At 42.0% G+C, this 21,382-nt stretch overlaps 1 protein-coding gene across 1 annotated transcript; it reads right to left on the reverse strand.

Moving 5' to 3' along the window:
- Positions 1-1,749: 1,749 nt before the first annotated feature.
- On the reverse strand, positions 1,750-21,117 carry LOC139156144 (ciliary-associated calcium-binding coiled-coil protein 1-like; the record flags this gene model as incomplete). Its single annotated transcript, XM_070731447.1, has 5 exons — positions 21,045-21,117; positions 15,078-15,172; positions 10,011-10,180; positions 3,522-3,666; positions 1,750-1,822 (listed from the first exon to the last, which is right to left on the reverse strand). Coding segments are annotated over exons 1-5 (540 nt in total), but the record flags the coding sequence as incomplete, so codon positions are not given.
- Positions 21,118-21,382: the final 265 nt, after the last annotated feature.

Here is a 21,382-nt window from a genome sequence, read left to right on the forward strand (position 1 = left end):
TTTAAATTAACGTAAATATTAGATTTGTTTACATTGTATTATTATTGCTGTAAGCCGCCCCGAGTCTGCGGAGAGGGGTGGCATACAAATCTGATTAATAAATAAATGATAAATAAATAAATAAATAAATTAATTAATTAATTAATTAATTAATTCCGGGGTCTGATATGTTGCTGTACTCAGTTCTGCTGAATTCTTGAATTCCACTTCAGTTCCCGGAATACATAAACTGCAACCCCATAAAAATGATAAATAAATTAAACCAGTTGATCCCCGATTGCAAAGTTTCGCACTGCTGACTTAAGAACCTTTCTGTTGTATCATTGCAGTGCAACCCATTTTTTTGTGTATAATTGCACAGAAATAAGACCCATATTATGCTTAGAATCCCAGCCCGAGGGAACAATCCACTGGGCTAAAGCACGCAACAGATTTTCCTACAAAGGTCAAAATAATAAACCAGACCTTACATTTAAAAACCCAGTAGAGAGCAGACGTTTGGGAGAGAAGCATAGGTTTAGCAACAGTTTGCAAAACACTTGCGACGTTCTCCTTGTGGGAAGCTCTGATGATGTTATCTAGTTGCGTAATGAAACATAGAAGACAGGCGGCAGAAAAAGACCTCATGGTCCATTTGCCCTTGTACAATTTCCTGTATTTTATCTTAGGATGGATCTATGTTTATCCCAGGCATGTTTAAATTCAGTTACTGTGGATTTACCAACACCGTCTGCTGGAAGTTTGTTCCAAGCATCTACTGCTCTTTCAGTAAAATAATATTTTCCCAGGTTGCTTCTGATCTTCCCCCCAACTCACCTCAGATTGTGCCCCCTTGTTCTTGTGTTCACCTTCCTATTAAAACCACTTCCCTCCTGAACCTTATCTAACCCTTTAACATATTTATCACGTCCCCCCTTTCCCTTCTGTCCTCCAGACTATACAGATTGAGTTCATGAAGTCTTTCCTGATAGGTTTTATGCTTAAGACCTTCCACCATTTTTGTAGCCCGTCTTTGGACCTATTCAATTTTATCAATATCTTTTTGTAGGTGAGGTCTCCAGAATTTGAGCACAGTATTCCAAATTTGGTCTCACCAGTGCTCTATACAATGGGACCACAATCTGCCTCTTCCTGCTTGTTATACCTCTAGCTATGCAGCCAAGCATTCTACTCGCTTTCCCTACCGCCTGACCGCACTGTTCACCCATTTTGAGACTGTCAGAAATGTCTACAAAGAAACAATACCCACCAACCACAAGCTAGGAAGCTGTCACCAAGAAGATCCCTTCTAGATTGGCTTTTTGGCATGACCATCAGTGTGTTTCTCCCTCCCACCGCCCCAGCAATGCCCAACCCACTCCTCTTATTATTCCCTTCCTTGTCCCTTGTGTTGCCCCCCCAATCAAGAGGCTTGACTGGGGGGGCTTAGCCCCATTCCTCCTTAGCTCCAGTAACAAGACCCAGTGACAGGGGTGTGATGCTCTCACTGATGCTGTCAGCAAATACATTCTTAACACTACAGCCAGCAGCCAACGCAACAATGGCACAGTTTATTTTTTGCTCATTTCAAATTCCAAAGGAGACAGGCATTACAACATTCCCTTTTTTATTCCTTTATCCACTATTCTACGCTTTTATTCCATTGAGCATTTTGGATGTAAAGTTCCTCTTAGCTATAGAAAACAGATGCCGGAGAATATGCATTTAAAACACCCCACTTAATCATTTCCAGTCCCCTGAATGACCTACCTCATCTCCAGTCACAAGTTCTTCCCTGGGACTGTGGAACAGATATTTGTACAGTGTATAATGTTGGAATAAGCTGAAAGACAAGAAAGTGGACGTTTTTTTCTTTTAGGAACATACAGGGTTCGTGTTGCTTTTAAAAGGGGGTTACTTAACCACACAGACCCCAACACTGCAGCTAAATTTCATAACCCAAAACATGTTTCTCCCTCTCGTTCACTGTTATAAAATCTTGCTGTGAGATAATAATTCCCATATTTATTTCATTTCATTTCATTTCATTCTGTTTATTATTTACTACTGGTTCCATAGGACTGGTACAAACTAAGAGGAACCCACCTCTGGTGCTCCCTCAAAATATCTTGCTAGAAGTTTGCTTGAGAAATGTTAGGGTAAGACCTATGAACACTTAACCACTTATTCAATGTATTCAAATCTTAATGATTAATCGACAAATTAATCCATTGCCCAGCGAAGGCTGTCTAGTTTCATATTACGAGAATTAGTGCCATCAGCTTAGCAACTGATAATCAATTATCAGTTTTGGTTTTCTGTAATTCTCATCCTGCAAATTTTGACAATTTTTTTTAAAATGTTGGAATCCCCATGATATCTAATTGCAAAATATGTTTTAATCATTCATTCATTCATTCATTCATTCATTCATTCATTCATTCATTCATTCATTAAATTTATATGCCGCCCCTCTCCAAAGACTTTTTAAATAACTATTTTACATGGTCTAGTGCAGTGATTTCCAACCTTTTTTGAGCTGCAGCACATTTTTTACATATACAAAATCATGGGGCACCTTGAGCGGGGCAGGAGTGGTGGGGCTAAAAAAAGTTTGGACAAAAAAATTATCTCTCTCTCTCTCTCTCTCTCTTCCTCCCTTTTGCTCTATTTCTCTCCCTCTTTCTCTTTCTTCCTTCCTTCCTCTCTCTCTCCATCCCTCTTTCTTTCTCTCTTCCTTCCTTCCTCTCTTTTTTGCTCTTTCTATCTCTCCCTCTTTCCCTGTCTATCTTTCTCTCTCTCTCTCTCTTTCTTTCTTTCTCTTTCTCTCTTGCTTTCTTTCTCTCTCTCTTTCTCTCTCTCTTGCTTTCTTTCTCTCTCTCTTTCTCTCTCTTGTTGAGCTTTGCGGCACACCTGACCATGTCTCGCGGCACACTGGTTGAAAAACACTGGTCTAGTGTTCCAAGTTACTAAATTGGAATAATTCCAGTCCCTGCTTTACAGGGAGTAAATATGTTGTGAGCCACCCTGAATCTCATGAGAAGGTGGCATAGAAATCAATCAACCAATCAACCAATCAACCAATCAACCAACCAACCAACCAACCAACCAACCAACCAACCAACCATCCATCCATCCATCCATCCATCCATCCATCCATCCATCCATCCATCCATCCATCCATCCATCCAACCAACCAACCAACCAACCAACCAACCAACCAACCAACCATCCAACCAACCAACCAACCAACCAACCAACCAACCAACCAACCAACCAACCAACCAACCAACCAACCAACCAACCAACCAACCAACCAACCAACCAACCAACCAACCAACCAACCAACCAACCAACCAACCAACCAACCAACCAACCAACCAACCAACCAACCAACCAACCAACCAACCAACCAACCAACCAACCAACCAACCAAATAAGGATTTAAAGTGCTTCCAACAGCCAAAACCCAAACCCAACTCATTCATGCACGCAACACACAATGCTACATCACCAAGTGCTGAAGGATGAGGAAGGCCTACCCGCTCTTCATGTAATTGATGATGGCTTTGGCTTGATCCACGGTGAAGAACTCAAACCCGCCACTTATCTCTGAATTGCTCAGCCCGATGCCAGCCATGGTGCACGCCAGTTCCTGGATGTTCTCTTCCAGCGTCATTTGATAGGCTGCAATGCAAAGGGAAGAAGGGGGGGCACTTTCAATGTGGCTGTGATACGCAAAGCGTTCTCCTGACCCACTCCAAAGCAAAGCCTCCATGTGAGCATCGGCTTCCATATTCTGGATCAGGAGTCCCCCACTTCAGCAACTTTAAGACCTCTGGACTTCAACTCCCAGAGTTCCTCAGCCAGCAAAGGGGCCACCACAGAGAAGGCTCTTTCCCTAGGTCCCGCCAGACAATATTGTCTGGACGACGGGACCTGGAGAACGCCGACTCTGTGGGACCTAACCGGTTGCTGGGGTACTTGAGGCAGAAAACATTCCCGAGGGTAATCTGGTAATCCTGCCTGTCAATGACTACTTCAGCTTCAACCGCAACAACACAAGAGCACGCAACAGATTCAAACTTAATATTAACCGCTCCAAACTTGACTATAAAAAAATATGACTTTAGCAATCGAGTTGTCAAAGTGTGGAACTCAATACCAGACTCAGTAGTGTCAACCCCTAACCCCCAACATTTTTCCCTTAGACTATCCGCGATTGACTTCTCCAGGTTCCTAAGAGGTCAGTAAGGGGCGGATGTAAGTGCACCAGTGTGCCTTTCATCCCCCGTCCAATTGTCTCTCCTTTATCTCATATATCTTTTCTTCCTTTCATATATCTTCTCTATTTTTATATCTTTTCTTCTATCCTTTTCTTTATACAGTATTCCTTCGATTTTCACGGGTTCGAACTTTGCGAAAAGTCTATACCCCGGTTTTTCAAAAATATTAATTAAAAAATACTTTGCGGTTTCCCCCCTATACCATGGTTTTTCCTGCCCGATGACGTCATATGTCATCGCCAAACATTCGTCCACCTTTAATAAATATTTTTTTTAATAAACTTTAATAAATAAACATGGTAATAATCTAAATGGTTGCTAAGGGAATGGGAAATCGCAATTTAGGGGTTTAAAGTGTTAAGGGAAGGCTTGTGACACTGTCCATAGCCAAAAATAGTGTATTTACTTCCGCATCTCTACTTTGCGGAAATTTGACTTTCACGGGTGGTCTCGGAACACATCCCCCGCAAAAAGTGAGGGAACACTGTATATATTACTACGTCTATTCTCTTCAATATGTATTGTGTATTGAACAAATAAATAAATAAAATAAAAATAATAGCCAATCTGCTGTGGTGACCCAGTGGAGGGTCAATGAAGGGAAGCTTTGGTAGCAAAGAGTCTAAAAGGGGCTCTTTTCTCCTGCCGGTCTGTGCAGGCTGTGGGGCAAAATTGGCTGGCCCGCCCTGGCCCATCTCCAAGTATGCCTTGAGATGTTACATCTAATGCGGCAGCCTAACCTCAGCCAAGAGTTGAGAAGCCCATCTTTAAATGCTTGGATTTGTTCGCTCGGTTTAAGTGGATATCTACAATGGCGATGTAAGATGATGTTTTAGTAAATCAATTTTAAAGTAAATTCTCGGGATACAAAGCAGATGTGCGGAACGAGAGCTGCTCCAAGTTCTTTACTTTAATGGGCACACAGTGATCTTCTTTGAATCTTAAGTGTTTGGCATCCACTGAAAGATGTTTTAATCCCTCCCGCTTTGTCAGATAAAATTGGAAGATGAAACACGATAAGAGCCACAACACCCTTTCCCTTCTTGCTCTGCTGAAGATGCTCGGACACTTTCCATTACATTACAGATAAGGCTGAGATTCAAACATTAACAAAGTGATACAAATGTCAAATTTTAAAATATAGACTATAATGTAATCCTTTTTGGAGATCATGCACCAGAATTACAGTGGTATCTCATCTTACGAACGCCTCTTCTAACGAACTTTTCAAGATACGAACCCGGTGTTTAAGATTTTTTTGCCTCTTCTTCCGAACTATTTTCACCTTACGAACCCAAGCCGCTGCTGCTGGGATGAAGGGGTTTCTTTCCCCCCCCCTTTTTTGAAGAAAGAAAAGGGAGGGGTGGCTTGGAGGAGTAAAGATTTTGCATGCTTGCAAAGGCACTGAAACGGTGTCTCTTTAAGAAAGAACAGGGAGGGGCAGCTTGGAGGAGTTAAGATTTTGCATGCTTGCAAAGGCACTGAAACGGTGTCTCTTTAAGAAAGAAAAGGGAGGGGCAGCTTGGAGGAGTAAAGATTTTGCATGCTTGCAAAGGCACTGAAACGGTGTCTCTTTAAGAAAGAAAAGGGAGGGGCAGCTTGAAGGAGTAAAGATTTTGCATGCTTGCAAAGGCACTGAAACGGTGTCTCTTTAAGAAAGAAAAGGGAGGGGCAGCTTGAAGGAGTAAAGATTTTGCATGCTTGCAAAGGCACTGAAACGGTGTCTCTTTAAGAAAGAAAAGGGAGGGGCAGCTTGAAGGAGTAAAGATTTTGCATGCTTGCAAAGGCACTGAAACGGTGTCTCTTTAAGAAAGAAAAGGGAGGGGCAGCTTGAAGGAGTAAAGATTTTGCATGCTTGCAAAGGCACTGAAACGGTGTCTTTTTAAGAAAGAAAATGGAGGGGCAGCTTGGAGGAGTAAAGATTTTGCATGCTTGCAAAGGCACTGAAACGGTGTCTCTTTAAGAAAGAAAAGGGAGGGGCAGCTTGAAGGAGTAAAGATTTTGCATGCTTGCAAAGGCACTGAAACGGTGTCTTTTTAAGAAAGAAAAGGGAGGGGCAGCTTGGAGGAGTAAAGATTTTGCATGCTTGCAAAGGCACTGAAACGGTGTCTCTTTAAGAAAGAACAGGGAGGGGCAGCTTGGAGGAGTAAAGATTTTGCATGCTTGCAAAGGCACCGAAACGGTGTCTCTTTAAGAAAGAAAAGGGAGGGGCAGCTTGGAGGAGTAAAGATTTTGCATGCTTGCAAAGGCACTGAAACGGTGTCTTTTTAAGAAAGAAAAGGGAGGGGCAGCTTGGAGGAGTAAAGATTTTGCATGCTTGCAAAGGCACTGAAACGGTGTCTTTTGAAGAAAGAAAAGGGAGGGGCAGCTTGGAGGAGTAAAGATTTTGCATGCTTGCAAAGGCACTGAAACGGTGTCTTTTGAAGAAAGAAAAGGGAGGGGCGCCCCCCTTGCCTTTCTTCCTTCCTTCCCACTCACCCTTTAGCCTAGCCTTGCTTCTTCCACCCGCCCCCTTTAGCTGCTCCTCCCTGCCCTCTGTTCGCCTCCCTTCTAAAGTTTGGGATTTTCCTGAAGGATTTGCACGCATTATTTGCTTTTACATTGATTCCTATGGGAAACATTGTTTCATCTTACGAACTTTTCACCTTACAAACCTCCTCCTGGAACCAATTACGTTCGTATCATGAGGTACAACTGTATTTTGATTTTCCACCCATCGTTCCAGATGGGCTTTTCTGCAAGAGAGATACACACTCCAGATAAACCCTAAAAATACTAGAGAGTTTTTCAGTTCAAGTGCCAAAGTCCCTTGTCACAAATTTCTTCATAGGCTAGAGACGAACTCTCTCTTCTAGGAGAAATATTGGTTTTTGCTCTAAAGCGATGCCAAGCCGCCTCTGTCAAAAGTCTGGCTGGTTTTTTTCATGCAATTCTGGCTTTGTTTTTGCTTGAATCCCAGGAGAGAAATCAACACGCCTGGCATTTGGCAAACATGAGTGCAAACAGAGCGCTTGCTGATGGGTAAGTATGGCTCTCCTGGTCAGGTGAAGGGGGTCCAGAAGCTGCCTGGGCTGAACTAACCTCTGATAAGAACCCGCAATAATGGGCTACTGCCCATTATGGGGGAGGGCAGTAAGTTTATGCACTATTTATTAAATATTTATTTTTATTTATTTATTAAAATCCACTCAACGAAGCAGTGGAAGTGATGTGCCGGTGCCTGGAGGCTGTTGGGGTCTGGATGGGTGTCAACAGACTCAAACTCAACCCGGATAAGATGGAGTGGCTGTGGGTCCTGCCTCCCAGGGACAATTCCATCTGTCCATCCATAACCCTGGGGGGGGAATTATTGACCCCCTCAGAGAGGGTCCGCAACTTGTGCGTCCTCCTCGATCCACAGCTCACATTAGAGAAACATCTTTCAGCTGTGGCGAGGGGGGCGTTTGCCCAGGTTCGCCTGGTGCACCAGTTGCAGCCCTATTTGGAACGGGACTCACTGCTCACAGTCACTCATGCCTTCATCACCTCGAGGTTCGACTACTGTAATGCTCTCTACATGGGGCTACCTTTGAAAAGTGTTTGGAAACTTCAGATCGTGCAGAATGCAGCTGCAAGAGCAATCATGGGCTTTCCCAAGTATGCCCATGTCTCACCAACACTCCGCAGTCTGCATTGGTTGCCGATCAGTTTCTGGTCACAATTCAAAGTGTTGGTTATGACCTATAAAGCCCTTCATGGCATCGGACCAGAATACCTCCAGGACCGCCTTCTACCGCATGAATCCCAGCGACCGGTTAGGTCCCACAAAGTTGGCCTTCTCCGGGTCCCGTCGACTAAACAATGTCATTTGGCGGGACCCAGGAGAAGAGCCTTCTCTGTGGCAGCCCCACCCTCTGGAACCAGCTCCCCCCGGAGATTAGAACTGCCCCCACCCTCCTTGCCTTTCGTAAAGTTCTTAAGACCCATCTCTGCCGTCAGGCATGGGGGAACTTACACATCTCCCCCGGGCCTATACAGTTTATACATGGTATGTTTGTGTGTATGTTTGCTTTTAATAATGGGGTTTTTAGTGTTTTTTAAATTATTAGATTTGTTTTTACATTGTTCTTGCTATTGTTGTGAGCCGCCCCGAGTCTACGGAGAGGGGCGGCATACAAATCTAATAAATAAAATAAAATAAATAAATAAATTTATTTTATTTTATTTTATTATTTAGATTTGTATGCCGCCCCTCTCCGCAGACTCGGGGCGGCTCACAGCAAGATACATTTGTATGCTACCCCTCTCCGAAGACTCAAAGCGGCTCACAGCAGGAACACAAAATCCAAATCCAATGATTAAATCCAATGAGCAACTCCTGAGGCTCCTCAAAAGGCTCCTATTTAAACTCCGCACTTTGGGGAAGAGGCACTGGAGGAGGTATGCTTTGAGGACAGGGATTATCATTTATTTTGTGTGCTTGTAGACCACTCCCATTGCTACAAATGCAAAAAGGGGAGTGGGTGGGAACTTCCACCACATGCACCCATTACAGGGAAAAGTCACATAGTGCCCAAGAGCCACAATCTATTTCTAGAATTTGTTGCCATAAACAGCTTTGTTTATGTCTTGGCATAGAAAACGATATACAAATACAGTGATACCTCTACCTAAGAACGCCTCTACTTACGAACTTTTCTAGATGATATTTTTTTAACCTCTTCTCGAGAGTCATTTTCCACTTACAAACCTGAGCCTCCGAAACTGAAACCAGAAAAGGCAGGGAGAAGCCTCCGTGGGGCCTCTCTAGGAATCTCCTGGGAGGAAACAGGGCTGGAAAAGGAGGAGGGAAGCCTCCATGGGGCCTCTCTAGGAATCTCCTGGGAGGAAACAGGGCCTCCACTCTCCCCGTTGTTTCCCCAATCGCATGCATTATTTGATTTTATATTGATCCTATGGGAAAAATTGCTTCTTCTTACAAACTTTTCTATTTAAGAACCTGGTCACGGAACGAATTAAGTTCGTAAGTAGAGGTACCACTGTACCAGGAATAAATAAACATGTTATCCCTTCTGTATGTTATCTTAGGGACTGCCTTCTGCTGCACGAATCACAGCGACCAGTTAGGTCCCACAGAGTGGATCTTCTCCGGGTCCCGTCAACTAAACAATGTCGCTTGGCGGGACCCAGGGGAAGAGCCTTCTCTGTGGTGGCCCCGTCCCTCTGGAACCAACTCCCCCCAGAGATTAGAATTGCCCTCAGTCACCCTCCTTGCCTTTCATAAGCTACTTAAAACCCACCTCTGCCATCAGGCATGGGGGAATTGAGATCTTCTTTCCCCCTAGGCCTTTATAATTCTATGCATGGTATGTATGTATGTATGTCTGGTTTTTATATTAATGGGTTTTTAATCGTTTTTAGTATTAGATTACTATTGTACACTGTTTTATTGTTGCTGTTAGCCTCTCCGAGTCTCCGGAGAGGGGCGGCATACAAATCCAATAAATAAATAAATAAATAAATAGATAGATAGATAGATAGATAGATAAATGATAGATAGATAGATAAATGATAGATAGATAGATAGATAGATAAACAAACAAACGATAGATAGATAGATAGATAGATAGATAGATAGATAGATAAATAAATAAATAAATAAATAAATAAATAAGAGCAGCCAGTGAATTCAGGGTCAAATCACAATTTTGGGATTTTCCCAAATAACCCCTAATATTCTTACATACAGGATTCGGCTGAACTTACTCTCCAGATTATCCAGCAGCAAATTGAGGAGAGACATCAACCCTCCAATCTGAACGGACGAAAATTCCAACCCTTTGGCCCACCAGAATCCAGAGACGTAATAATCCAGCAACGCGGCTTCTTTCAAAGAGGTCAGTCGATGCTTCAGATTCAGAAACTCTTCCAAACTCCTGGAGTTGAAAAATATCAGAGCATCAGAACACAAAAGCACAAGAAAGATGCTAATAATGACTGGTGAAATAAACTAAGGGAAAAATACCTTAAGAACAGAGGTGGGCTGCTAAGGTGGAACGGTAATGTGTGCCCGCCCCCGTGGCTCTGAGTGCTATACTGCATCTGGGTAGGTAGCAAAATCAAGTGTGGATACGCAGGTGCGCCAATTTATTATTTATTTATTTATTTATTTATTTATTTATTCATTCATTCATTCATTCCAATACACAATGAGGGTTTTAGTGGGTATATATCTACATACACATAGTAAAATACATGATGAAGGTTATAGAGGAGATACTCATAGTAAAATATATCTAAGAAATAATAGAAAAGAAGGTATAGTAATAGAACATATCAATGAAAGAATAGTGGAAGGTCTTAAGCATAAAACGTATCAGGAAAGACTTCAGGAACTCAATCTGTATAGTCTGGAGGACAGAAGGGAAAGGGGGGACATGATCGAAATATTTAAATATGTTAAACGGTTAAAAAAAGGTCCAGGAGGGAAGTGTTTTTAATAGGAAAGTGAACACAAGAACAAGGGGACACAATCTGAAGTTAGTTGGGGGAAAGATCAAAAGCAACGTGAGAAAATATTATTTCACTGAAAGAGTAGTAGATCCTTGGAACAAACTTCCAGCAGACATGGTTGGTAAATCCATAGCAACTGAATTTAAACATGCCTGGGATAAACATATATCCATTGTAAGGAAATAGTATAAGGGCAGACTAGATGGACCATGAGGTCTTTTCCTGCCGTCAGTCTTCTATGTTTCTATGTTTCTAAGAAGAGTTATAGGAATAGAAGAAAGGTATAGGAGATATAGGAGAGCAATAGGACAGGGGATGGAAGGCACTCTAGTGCAGTGTTTCCCAACCTTGGCAACTTGAAGATATTTGGACTTCAACTCCCAGAATTCCCCAGCCAGCATTTGCTGGCTGGGGAATTCTGGGAGTTGAAGTCCAAATATCTTCAAGTTGCCAAGGTTGGGAAACACTGCTCTAGTGCACTTGTACTCGCCCCTTACTGACCTCTTAGGAATCTGGATAGGTCAACCGTAGATGATCTAAGGGTAAATTGTTGGGGATTTGGGGATGACACTATGGAGTCCGGTAATGAGTTCCACGCTTTGACAACTCAGTTACGGAAGTCATATTTTTTACAGTCAAGTTTGGAGCGGTTAATATTAAGTTTAAATCTGTTGGGTGCTCTTGTGTTGTTGTGGTTGAAGCTGAAGTAGTTGCCGACAGGCAGGACGTTGCAGCATATGATCTTGTGGGCAATACTTAGATCTTGTTTAAGGCGTCTTAGTTCTAGACTTTCTAGGCCCAGGATTGAAAGTCTAGTCTCGTAGGGTATTCTGTTTTGAGTGGATGAATGAAGGGCTCTTCTGGTGAAGTATCTTTGGACATTTTCAAGGGTGTTAATGTCTGAGTTGGACTCCACTGGCACTCAGAGCAACGAGGGCAAACACACGTCACCGTTCCACTTTAGCAGCCCACCTCCACTTATGAGATTTAAAAATGGAATTGAATAACCTAGAAAATACTTTTGAAAGGGAAATAGGGGTGCGGGTGGCAATTTAGGAGGATAGAGATGGGAGAAATATTCAGACTGAATGGTGAAGACATAGTAGATGTTGATAGAACTAAAGATCCAAGACAGGGATTTGGGAGGCAAGCTAAAAAATGAATAAGAATTAAAGTATTAAAACCAGTGATGGGCTCCTACGGGAACGGTCAGGAACACAGTTCCGGTAGCAAAATTTGAAGCTCCACACCAGAGCACCCAATTTGCACTGAAAGATATTGAAACAAAATGCATAAGGCACACCCATGGTGTGGTAGTAAAAATTTTGGTAACCCATCACTGATTAAAACAGACAATAGATGATGGATAGAAAGGAATTTTTTTCCCTTCTCCCTCTCCTAGTCTGATTAAGATTAGATTATCTACGGTTGACCTATCCAGATTCCTAAGAGGTCAGTAAGGGACGAGTACAAGTACACTAGAGTGCCTTCCATCCCTTGTCCTATTGCTCTCCTATATCTCCTATACCTTTCTTCTATTCCTATATCTCTTCTTCTATTCTTTCATTGATATGTTCTATTACTATACCTTCTTTTCTATTATTTCTTAGATATATTTTACTATGAGTATCTCCTCTATAACCTTCATCATGTATTTTACTATGTGTATATAGATATATACCCACTAAAACCCTCATTGTGTATTGGACTAACTAACTAACTAACTAACTAACTAACTAACTAACTAACTAACTAACTAAATAAATAAATTTTAAAAAAACCCAGAATATAGGTAGAAATAAGCATATACACCTTTATGTAAAGCAATAGTTAGATGGAAAGATTGGCGTTTGAAAAAATAGTACTATTTATTAGGTATGATTAAATAATAGAATAATATGACTATAATGGCGTACTGAGACTTTGAATAACTAAATAATGTCTTGATATAAACATGAGTGTGAACACTAAGATTAGTAATGGTGACCTGACTAGAAACTAGAATAGAGGTAGAAATAAGAAATAAGGGAATATTAGCAGATATAATTTTTATATAATAGAATAAAAGTAATAACTAGATGGAAAGATTAGAGGTTGAAAGATGGTATTACTGTGTATGCTTAATAATATCATTGGCATTGAAATGGAACATTGAAATACTTAATAGTTAAAACATGTACAGTGATCCCTTGATTTTCGCGATCTCGATCTTCGCGAAACGCTATATCGCGATTTTTCAAAAAATATTAATTAAAAAATACTCCATGGTTTTTTTGCTATACCGCGGTTTTTCCCACCCGATGACATCACTCTCTTCCTTTCTCATCTTTCTTTCTCTCTCTCTTTCTCTCTTTTGCTTCTTCCTCTCTCACACTCTCTTCCTCCCTCTCTCATCTCTTTCTTTCCTTCTCTCTCTTTCTCTATCTCTCCCCCTCTTGCTCTCGAGTGGCGGGCAGCGGGCGGCCGGGCGAGCGGCGGGCGGGCAGCAGCGAGGAGCCAAAGATCGGGGTTTCCCCTTTGCGTGGGCGGCGGGGAAGACCCAGGGAAGGTTTCTTTGGCCGCCCAGCAGCTGATCTGCTCGGCAGCGGGGGCAGCAGCGAGGAGCCGAAGATCGGGGTTTCCCCTTTGCGTGGGCGGCGGGGAAGACCCAGGGAAGGTTTCTTTGGCTGCCCAGCAGCTGATCTGCTCGGCAGCGCGGCAGCAGCGAGGAGCCGAAGATCGGGGTTTCCCCTTTGCGTGGGCGGCGGGGAAACCCCGATCTTCGGCTCCTCGCTGCTGCCACGCTGCCGAGCAGATCAGCTGCTGGGCGGCCAAAGAAACCTTCCCTGGGTCTTCCCCACCGCCCACGCAAACTCCACCATCTGCGCATGCGCGGCCATGGAAAAAGGGTGCGCATGCGCAGATGGTGTTTTTACTTCCGCACCACTATATCGCGAAAAATCGAGAATCGCGAGGGGTCTTGGAACGTAACCCTCGCGATACTCGAGGGATCACTGTACATGAATATGTAACATGTATATTAATACTAGGATTATATAAGTTTGATTAATGTAACAAATGTTGCTATTATGATTGCTATTTATTTATTTATTTACTTATTTACTTACTTACTTACTTACTTACTTACTTACTTACTTACTTATTTACTTACTTATTTATTTATTTATTTTTGTCCAATACACAATACATAGAAGAGAATAGACATGAGGGTAATATATATAAAGAAAAAAATAAAATAGAGGAGATGATATATGAAAGGAAGAAAATATATATGATATATGAGATAAAGGAAAGACAATTGGACAAGGGACGAAAGGCACACCGGTGCACTTATGTACTCGCCCCTTACTGACCTCTTGGGAACCTGGAGAGGTCAAATGTGGATAGTCTAAGGGAGAAATGTTGGGGGTTAGGGGTCGACACTATTGAATCTGGCAATGAGTTCCACGCTTTGACAACTCGATTGTTAAAGTCATATTTTTTACAGTCAAGTTTGCAGGGGTTAATATTAAGTTTGAATCTGTTGCGTGCTCTTGCGTTGTTGCGGTTGAAGCTGAAGTAGTCATTGACAGTAGGACGTTGCAGCATTTATTATTTATTTATTTATTAATCAGATTTCTATGCCGCCCCTCTCCGCAGACTCGGGGCGGCTCACAGCAATAATAATACAATGTAAACAAATCTAATATTTAAGTTAATTTAAAAAACCCCAATTTAGAAACCAATCATACACACTAGCATACCATACATAAATTTTATAAGCCTAGGGGGAGGGAAAATGTCAATTCCCCCATGCCTGATGACAGAGGTGGGTTTTAAGGAGCTTATGAAAGGCTAGGAGGGTGGGGGCAACTCTGATATCTGGGGGGAGTTGGTTCCAAAGGGTCGGGGCCGCCACAGAGAAGGCTCTTCCCCTGGGTCCTGCCAAATGACATTGTTTAGTTGACGGGACCCGGAGAAGGCCAACTCTGTGGGACTTAACTGGTCGCTGAGAATCGTGCGGCAGAAGGCGGTCCCGGAGATATTCTGGTCCGATGCCATGAAGGGCTTTATAGGTCATAACCAACACTTTGAATTGATATGCATATGATCTTGTGTGCAATACTTAAATTGTGTTTTAGGCGTCGTAGTTCTAAGCTTTCTAGACCCAGGATTGTTACACCACACTGTTCATGTATTGATATTGATGTACTGTATATTTAAAAATATAAATCTAATAAAACTTAAAAAACAACAACACTCCATCTGCAAACCAACTGGGTTGCTGTCTCCGCAGATAATGGACAAGGGCAAGATCTGTCAATGTCCCATCAAACTTACTTCTCAACTCCTGTGACATTTTGTTCCAACATAACGCTAACCTCAGCAGGCGATAGAAATCTCCAAGCCATTGCTTCTTCTTCCTTAATTTCATCCTGCAGCAAAACAATGGATTACAGCACAACGGCATCCACCCAAAAGCAGTACACTCCATCGCAAGGATTTTTTAAAAATTAGTGCATGAAGAAAAACAACGGTGACTGTCAACACCAATTTAGCTGATTTAGAACAGGGGTACGAACAGACAGACAAGAGAAGAAGAATTAGCCTTGTGTTTGCAAATGAATTTTTTTAAAAAGGCAATTTAATGCAGCAAAGCAGAAATTCCTATTTTTGCTAGGTCACCATGGGCCCTTGAGCAAAATTTCAAACACACCCTGCAGGCCTCAGCCAGATCATTCGCAGCAGCTGTTGTTCCTCCTGCAATCAGCACATGGGGTACATGAACAATTACAAAAAGAACCCTAATTATAAAAAGGCAAGCGTTCCTTTTTTAAAAAAAATTCTTCACAATTTCCATATATACATCAATGCATATACAGTACAGTGACACCTCATCTTACAAACGCCTCATCATACAAACTTTTCGAGATACAAACCCGGGGTTTAAGACTTTTTTGCCTCTTCTTACAAACTATTTTCACCTTACAAACCCACCGCCGCTGGGATGCCCCGCCTCCAGACTCCCGTTGCCAACGAAGCACCCGTTTTTCCGCTGCTGGGATTCAAATGAGGCTCCCCTCCATGGGAAACCCCACCTCCGGACTTCCGTTGCCAGCGAAGCGCTTGTTTTTGCGATGCTGGGATTCCCCTGCTGGGATTCCCCTGCAGCATCGCAAAAAAAAGAGAAGAAGTCTGGAGGTGTGGTTTCCCATGGAGGGGAGCCTCAGGGGAATCCCAGCAGCGCAAAAACAGGCGCTTCGGCTGGCAAAAGGGGTGAATTTTGGGCTTGCACGCATTAATCGCTTTTCCATTGATTCCTATGGGAAACATTGTTTCGTCTTACAAACTTTTCACCTTAAGAACCTCGTCCCAGAACCAATTAAGTTTGTAAGACAAGGTATCACTGTAACTTAAAACGTATCAATAACATCATAATTATACATTTTTATCCAATCAATCATGAATCAATATCCTATTTTTGCACCTATTTTATTCTGTTATTTATCAGTCTGGTTTTTTTTCTTTTCTATACACTCCCCTTCCTCTGTCTCCATCTCCTCCCTCCACCTTTTATTTATTTATTTTTTATTTCTTTATTTTGTCCAATACACAATAATACACAATGAAGGTTATAGAGGATATAGTAGAGAAGAAATACGAGAGATACGAGATATAGGAGAGACTATAGGACAGGGGACGGAAGGCACTCTATTTATTTATTTTGTCCAATACACAATGAGGGTTTTAGTGGGTATATATACACATAGTAAAATGCATGATGAAGGTTATAGAGGAGATACTCATAGTAAAATATATCTAAGAAATAATAGAAAAGAAGGTATAGTAGTAGAACATATCAATGAAAGAATAGAAGAAGAAATATAGGAATAGAATAGAATAGAATAGAATAGAATAGAATTTTTATTGGCCAAGTGTGATTGGACACACAAGGAATTTGTCTTGGTGCATATGCTCTCAACGTACATAAAATAAAATATACATTTGTCAAGAATCATGTGGTACAACACTTAATGATTGTCATAGGGGTCAAATAAGCAATAAAGAAGCAATAGAAGAAAGGTATAGGAGATATAGGAGAGCAATAGGACAGGGGACGGAAGGCACTCTAGTGCACTTGTACTCGCCCCTTACTGACCTCTTAGAAATCTGGAGAGGTCAACCGTAGATAATCTAAGGGTAAAGTGTTGGGGGTTTGGGGATGACACTATGAAGTCCGGTAATGAGTTCCATGCCTCGACAACTTGATTACTGAAGTCATATTTTTTACAGTCAAGTTTGGAGCGGTTAATATTAAGTTTAAATCTGTTGTGTGCTCTTGTGTTGTTGTGGTTGAAGCTGAAGTAGTCGCCGACAGGCAGGACGTTGCAGCATATGATCTTGTGGGCAATACTTAGATCTTGTTTAAGGCATCTTAGTTCTAAAGTCTCTAGGCCCAGGATTGAAAGTCTAGTCTCATAAGGTATTCTGTTTCGAGTGGAGGAGTGAAGGGCTCTTCTGGTGAAGTATCTTTGGACATTTTCAAGGGTGTTAATGTCTGAGATGCGATATGGGTTCCAAACAGATGAGCTGTATTCGAGGATGGGTCTGGCAAAAGTTTTGTAAGCTCTGGTAAGTAGTGTGAGATTGCCAGAGCAGAAACTACGTAGGATTAGGTTTACAACTCTTGAAGCCTTCTTGGCTATATTGTTGAAGTGGGCTTTGGCACTTAAGTTCTGTTCGGGTCGTATGTGACCCGAAGCCAAGTTTGAGTCCCTGTAAAAAATTTTCCCTGCATATCTGAAACTTGAAATTTCATGTAGGTTCATCATTTCAGGGGTTCTCTCTATGAGAATTTTTTTGGGGGGGTGGGGGGCTTAGTTTTTGCTGGGCAAAAAAAGTTACAAATCTTATGTTCCTGGGTCACCCTGACCCGGACCGAAAACTCTTCATTTGCAGTGCTTATGTTTGGTCTTTTTGAAAGCTTTTTTCACTTGGAAAGTAGTCTGAACATTTCTGCACACAATGATATGAAAATTGAAATGAAAAAAGTAAATCTTATTGGTTTATTTTGCGGATATAATGCACGCCCCCCCCGTTTTTGTGAAAAATTTTTCAATTTATGGATAGTTTTGCTTGCAAAATGCATTCTATTTTACTAAAGTTGGTGTGGGATTGGTAGCTTGAACATTTCTGAATATAAGAAAAATATAAAGGAACTGAAAAAAATGATTCTTATTGGTTTTTTAACATCAGAAATAAGCCCCCCCCCCCCTTGGCTGCTTGCAACCATTTTCACTTTTTATTTTTTTATGCTCCAAATCCGAAATATTCTTTAAAATCTTAGGCATTCATTTACTCAATTTAACAATGCTGATCATCAAAAAATATTTTTGGGGTGGTGGCTAATTGTTTTCTGGGCAAAAAAAAATCATAACTTTGAATCTGTTTCTGTTCGTATGTGACCGGACCAAAAATATTTTTTTTAGGTACTTGAATTTGATCTTTTTGAAAACTTTTTCAACTGGAAAACTAGTTTGAACATTTATGAACATAATGATATGAAAATTGAACTGGAAAAATTGAGACTTATATTTTTATTTTGATCAAAAAGCCCCTCCCCCATCCTTTTTTAATTTCGTGTCAATTTCTATTTTTTAAGGCTACAAATCCCTAAGGAATTTTCCCCCAAAAGGTTTGATATACTAAATTGAACATTTCTGAATATAAGAAAAATATAAATGAACTGAAAAAAATGATTCTTATTGGTTTATTTTTGCCACAAAAGGGCCACCCCCCCTCGGCCTTGCTGTGTGCCATTATTGTCACTGTTTATACATATTTGTCTAGAAATATTTGGAATATCCTTTTGAAAATCAACCACATTGTAGCCAGAGAACTAATTTTATGAAACAAATCCATTTTACTAAAAAAAAGTATGTAAGTTTGAAATTAACAGCATAATGTTTATATAAATTGAAATAATTGAGGCATACTTTATGTGCAAAATAAACCAATATGCATCAATTTTTCCAGTTCAATTTTCATATCATTATGTTCAGAAATGTTCAAGCTACCAATCCCACACCAACTTTAGCAAAATAGAATGTATTTTGCTAGCAAAACTATCCATAAAGTGAAGACTATTTAAAAAAAACGGGGGGGCGTGCATTTCATCAACAAAATAAACCAATATGCATCAATTTTTCCAGTTCAATTTTCATATCATTATGTTCAGAAATGTTCAAGCTACCAATCCCATACCAACTTTAGTAAAATAGAATGCATTTTGCAAGCAAAACTATCCATAAATTGAAAAAAATTTCACAAAAACAGGGGGGGCGTGCATTATATCCGCAAAATAAACCAATAAGATTTACTTTTTTCATTTCAATTTTCATATCATTGTGTGCAGAAATGTTCAGACTACTTTCCAAGTGAAAAAAGCTTTCAAAAAGACCAAACATAAGCACTGCAAATGAAGAGTTTTCGGTCCGGGTCAGGGTGACCCGGGAACATAAGATTTGTTACTTTTCTTAAACAGAACAGCAGGGTTAAATCTTTTGTTATTAGTATACCAAGGTCTTTAACCGAGTGGGGATTATCTGTGATAATTTGATTATTCAGTTCGTATTTGGAGTTTCACATTCTTCTTCCCAATGTGTAGGACAGAGCATTTGCTAGTTCAGATTTGGAGTTGCCATGTGTTAGACCACTCAGAAACAGCATCAAGGACTTTTTGGAGAGTAGTTGTGTTATCTTACCGGTGGTGTTGAAGAGTTCTCTCCCTACTTCTACCTACTCCTTCTTTTCTCTCTTGCCTTTCTACTTCTTCTTGACCTTTACTTGAGCGATTCTAATCCTAATTCATCTTATATTTAACAGACTGGTAACATATACCCTTACATAATTTAAATGATCGGTGTCCTTTCTTAAACGCATTGTTTTTTATATCATATTTATTTATTCTAGGTAAACGGTGTTATTAATCTAATGCTGCCTCTTCAAAATCTAATTTTGTCATCTGGGTCTACCACCATTTATTCGCCATTTTCTTCTCTTTTAGTTATCCTAATTTAATTTCATAGAAACATAGAAGATGGACGGCAGACAAAGACCTCATGGTCCAACTAGTTTGCCCTTATACTCTATACTCCTCTTCCTCCCCCTCCCCCTCTTCCTCTTCCTCCCCCTCCTCCTCTTCCTCCTCCCCCTCCTCTTCCTCCTCATCTTCTTCTTCCTCCTGCTGCTCCTCCTTCCCTCCTCCTCATCTTCTACCTCCTCCTCCTCCTCTTCTTCTTCCTCCTGCTCCTTCTCCTCCACCCTATCTTCTTCCTCCTCCTCCACCTCTTCATCTTCCTCCTCCTTCAGCTCCTCTTCCTCCTCTTCCTCCTGCTCCTCTTCCTCCTCCTCTTCTTCCTCCTTCCCCTCTTCCTCCTCCTGCTCCTGCTCCTCTTTCCCCTCCTCTTCTTCTTCCTCCTGCTCCTCCCTTCTCCACCCCATCTTCTTCCTCTTCCTCCTCCACCTCTTCCTCCTCCTTCTGCTCCTCTTCCTCCTTCTCTTCTTCCTCCTCCTGCTCCTCCTCATCTTCTACCTCCTGCTCCTCTTCCTCCTGCTCCTCCCCCTTCTCCTCCACCCCATCTTCTTCCTCCTCCTCCACCTCTTCTTCTTCCTCCTCCTTCTGCTCCTCTTCCTCCTCTTCCTCCTCCTCCTGCTCATCTTCCTCCTCCTCCTCTTCCTCTTCCCCCTCCTCCTCTTCTTCTTCCTCCTCCTTCTGCTCCTCCTCCTCTTCTTGCAGAGATTGGAGTGAGAAGCTCAGATAAGAATTTTACCTTAGGAGTTCCATTCATAAATATTTACCCCCCCCCCCCTTTACAGTCAGTCACTATATCTTGTATCAGAGATTCAGTGGCCCAAGCTTCATGCAATTTCATGCCATGATATTTATTACAAACATCTGATTTAATAATAATTTTAAAAAGAGAAAAAAAGAGAAAAGGGTAATAGAAGAAATGATCAAAGCCACATAGTGGAAAACAGAAGCACAGACTCATAAGAATATAATCACAAAGCGTCTCTGTTCCCTCTTGAACAGAGCACCGAGTCCCGGGAAAGCTCCCCAAACTCCGCTCGGGGACCCAACAGGCCACCCCGCCAGCAGCCCAACAATCCCGGCTCGGCGCTTGGGAGGGAGGGAGGAAGGGAGGCCGGTCGGAACCGCCCCGGGCGAGGCGAGCGGTGTCTCTGCCCGGCTGCTTCCAAGCGGCGTCGGCGTCCCCTGAACCTGAGGGGGAAGCAGGGCTCTACCTGCACCACTGAGGCGATGCTCCCCCGCTCCGGCCCCGGCGCTGCCTTGGTCGCCATGTCGCCGCCGCCAATCGGTTGCTAGGCAGCCGGGCCACGCAAACCCCCCGCGGGAGAGTCGCCCTCGCGCCGGCGCTGGGTCCGCACAGCAGCCGCCCGGCAGCCCGGACAGGCGGCAAAGGTCTCCGGGACCTGGCGCTTGAGGGAGGAAGGGCAAAAGTCGGCCAGGCTGTGGAGAACTGGAATTTGTTTGTTTATTTATTTGTTTGTTTATCTGTCTGTCTACCTACCTACCTTCTCTATCTATCTATCTATGTATCTATCTATGTATCTATCTATGT

The sequence above is a fragment of the Erythrolamprus reginae genome, unplaced genomic scaffold (assembly GCF_031021105.1).
Source record: "Erythrolamprus reginae isolate rEryReg1 unplaced genomic scaffold, rEryReg1.hap1 scaffold_339, whole genome shotgun sequence".
Taxonomy (NCBI): Eukaryota; Metazoa; Chordata; class Lepidosauria; order Squamata; family Dipsadidae; genus Erythrolamprus; species Erythrolamprus reginae.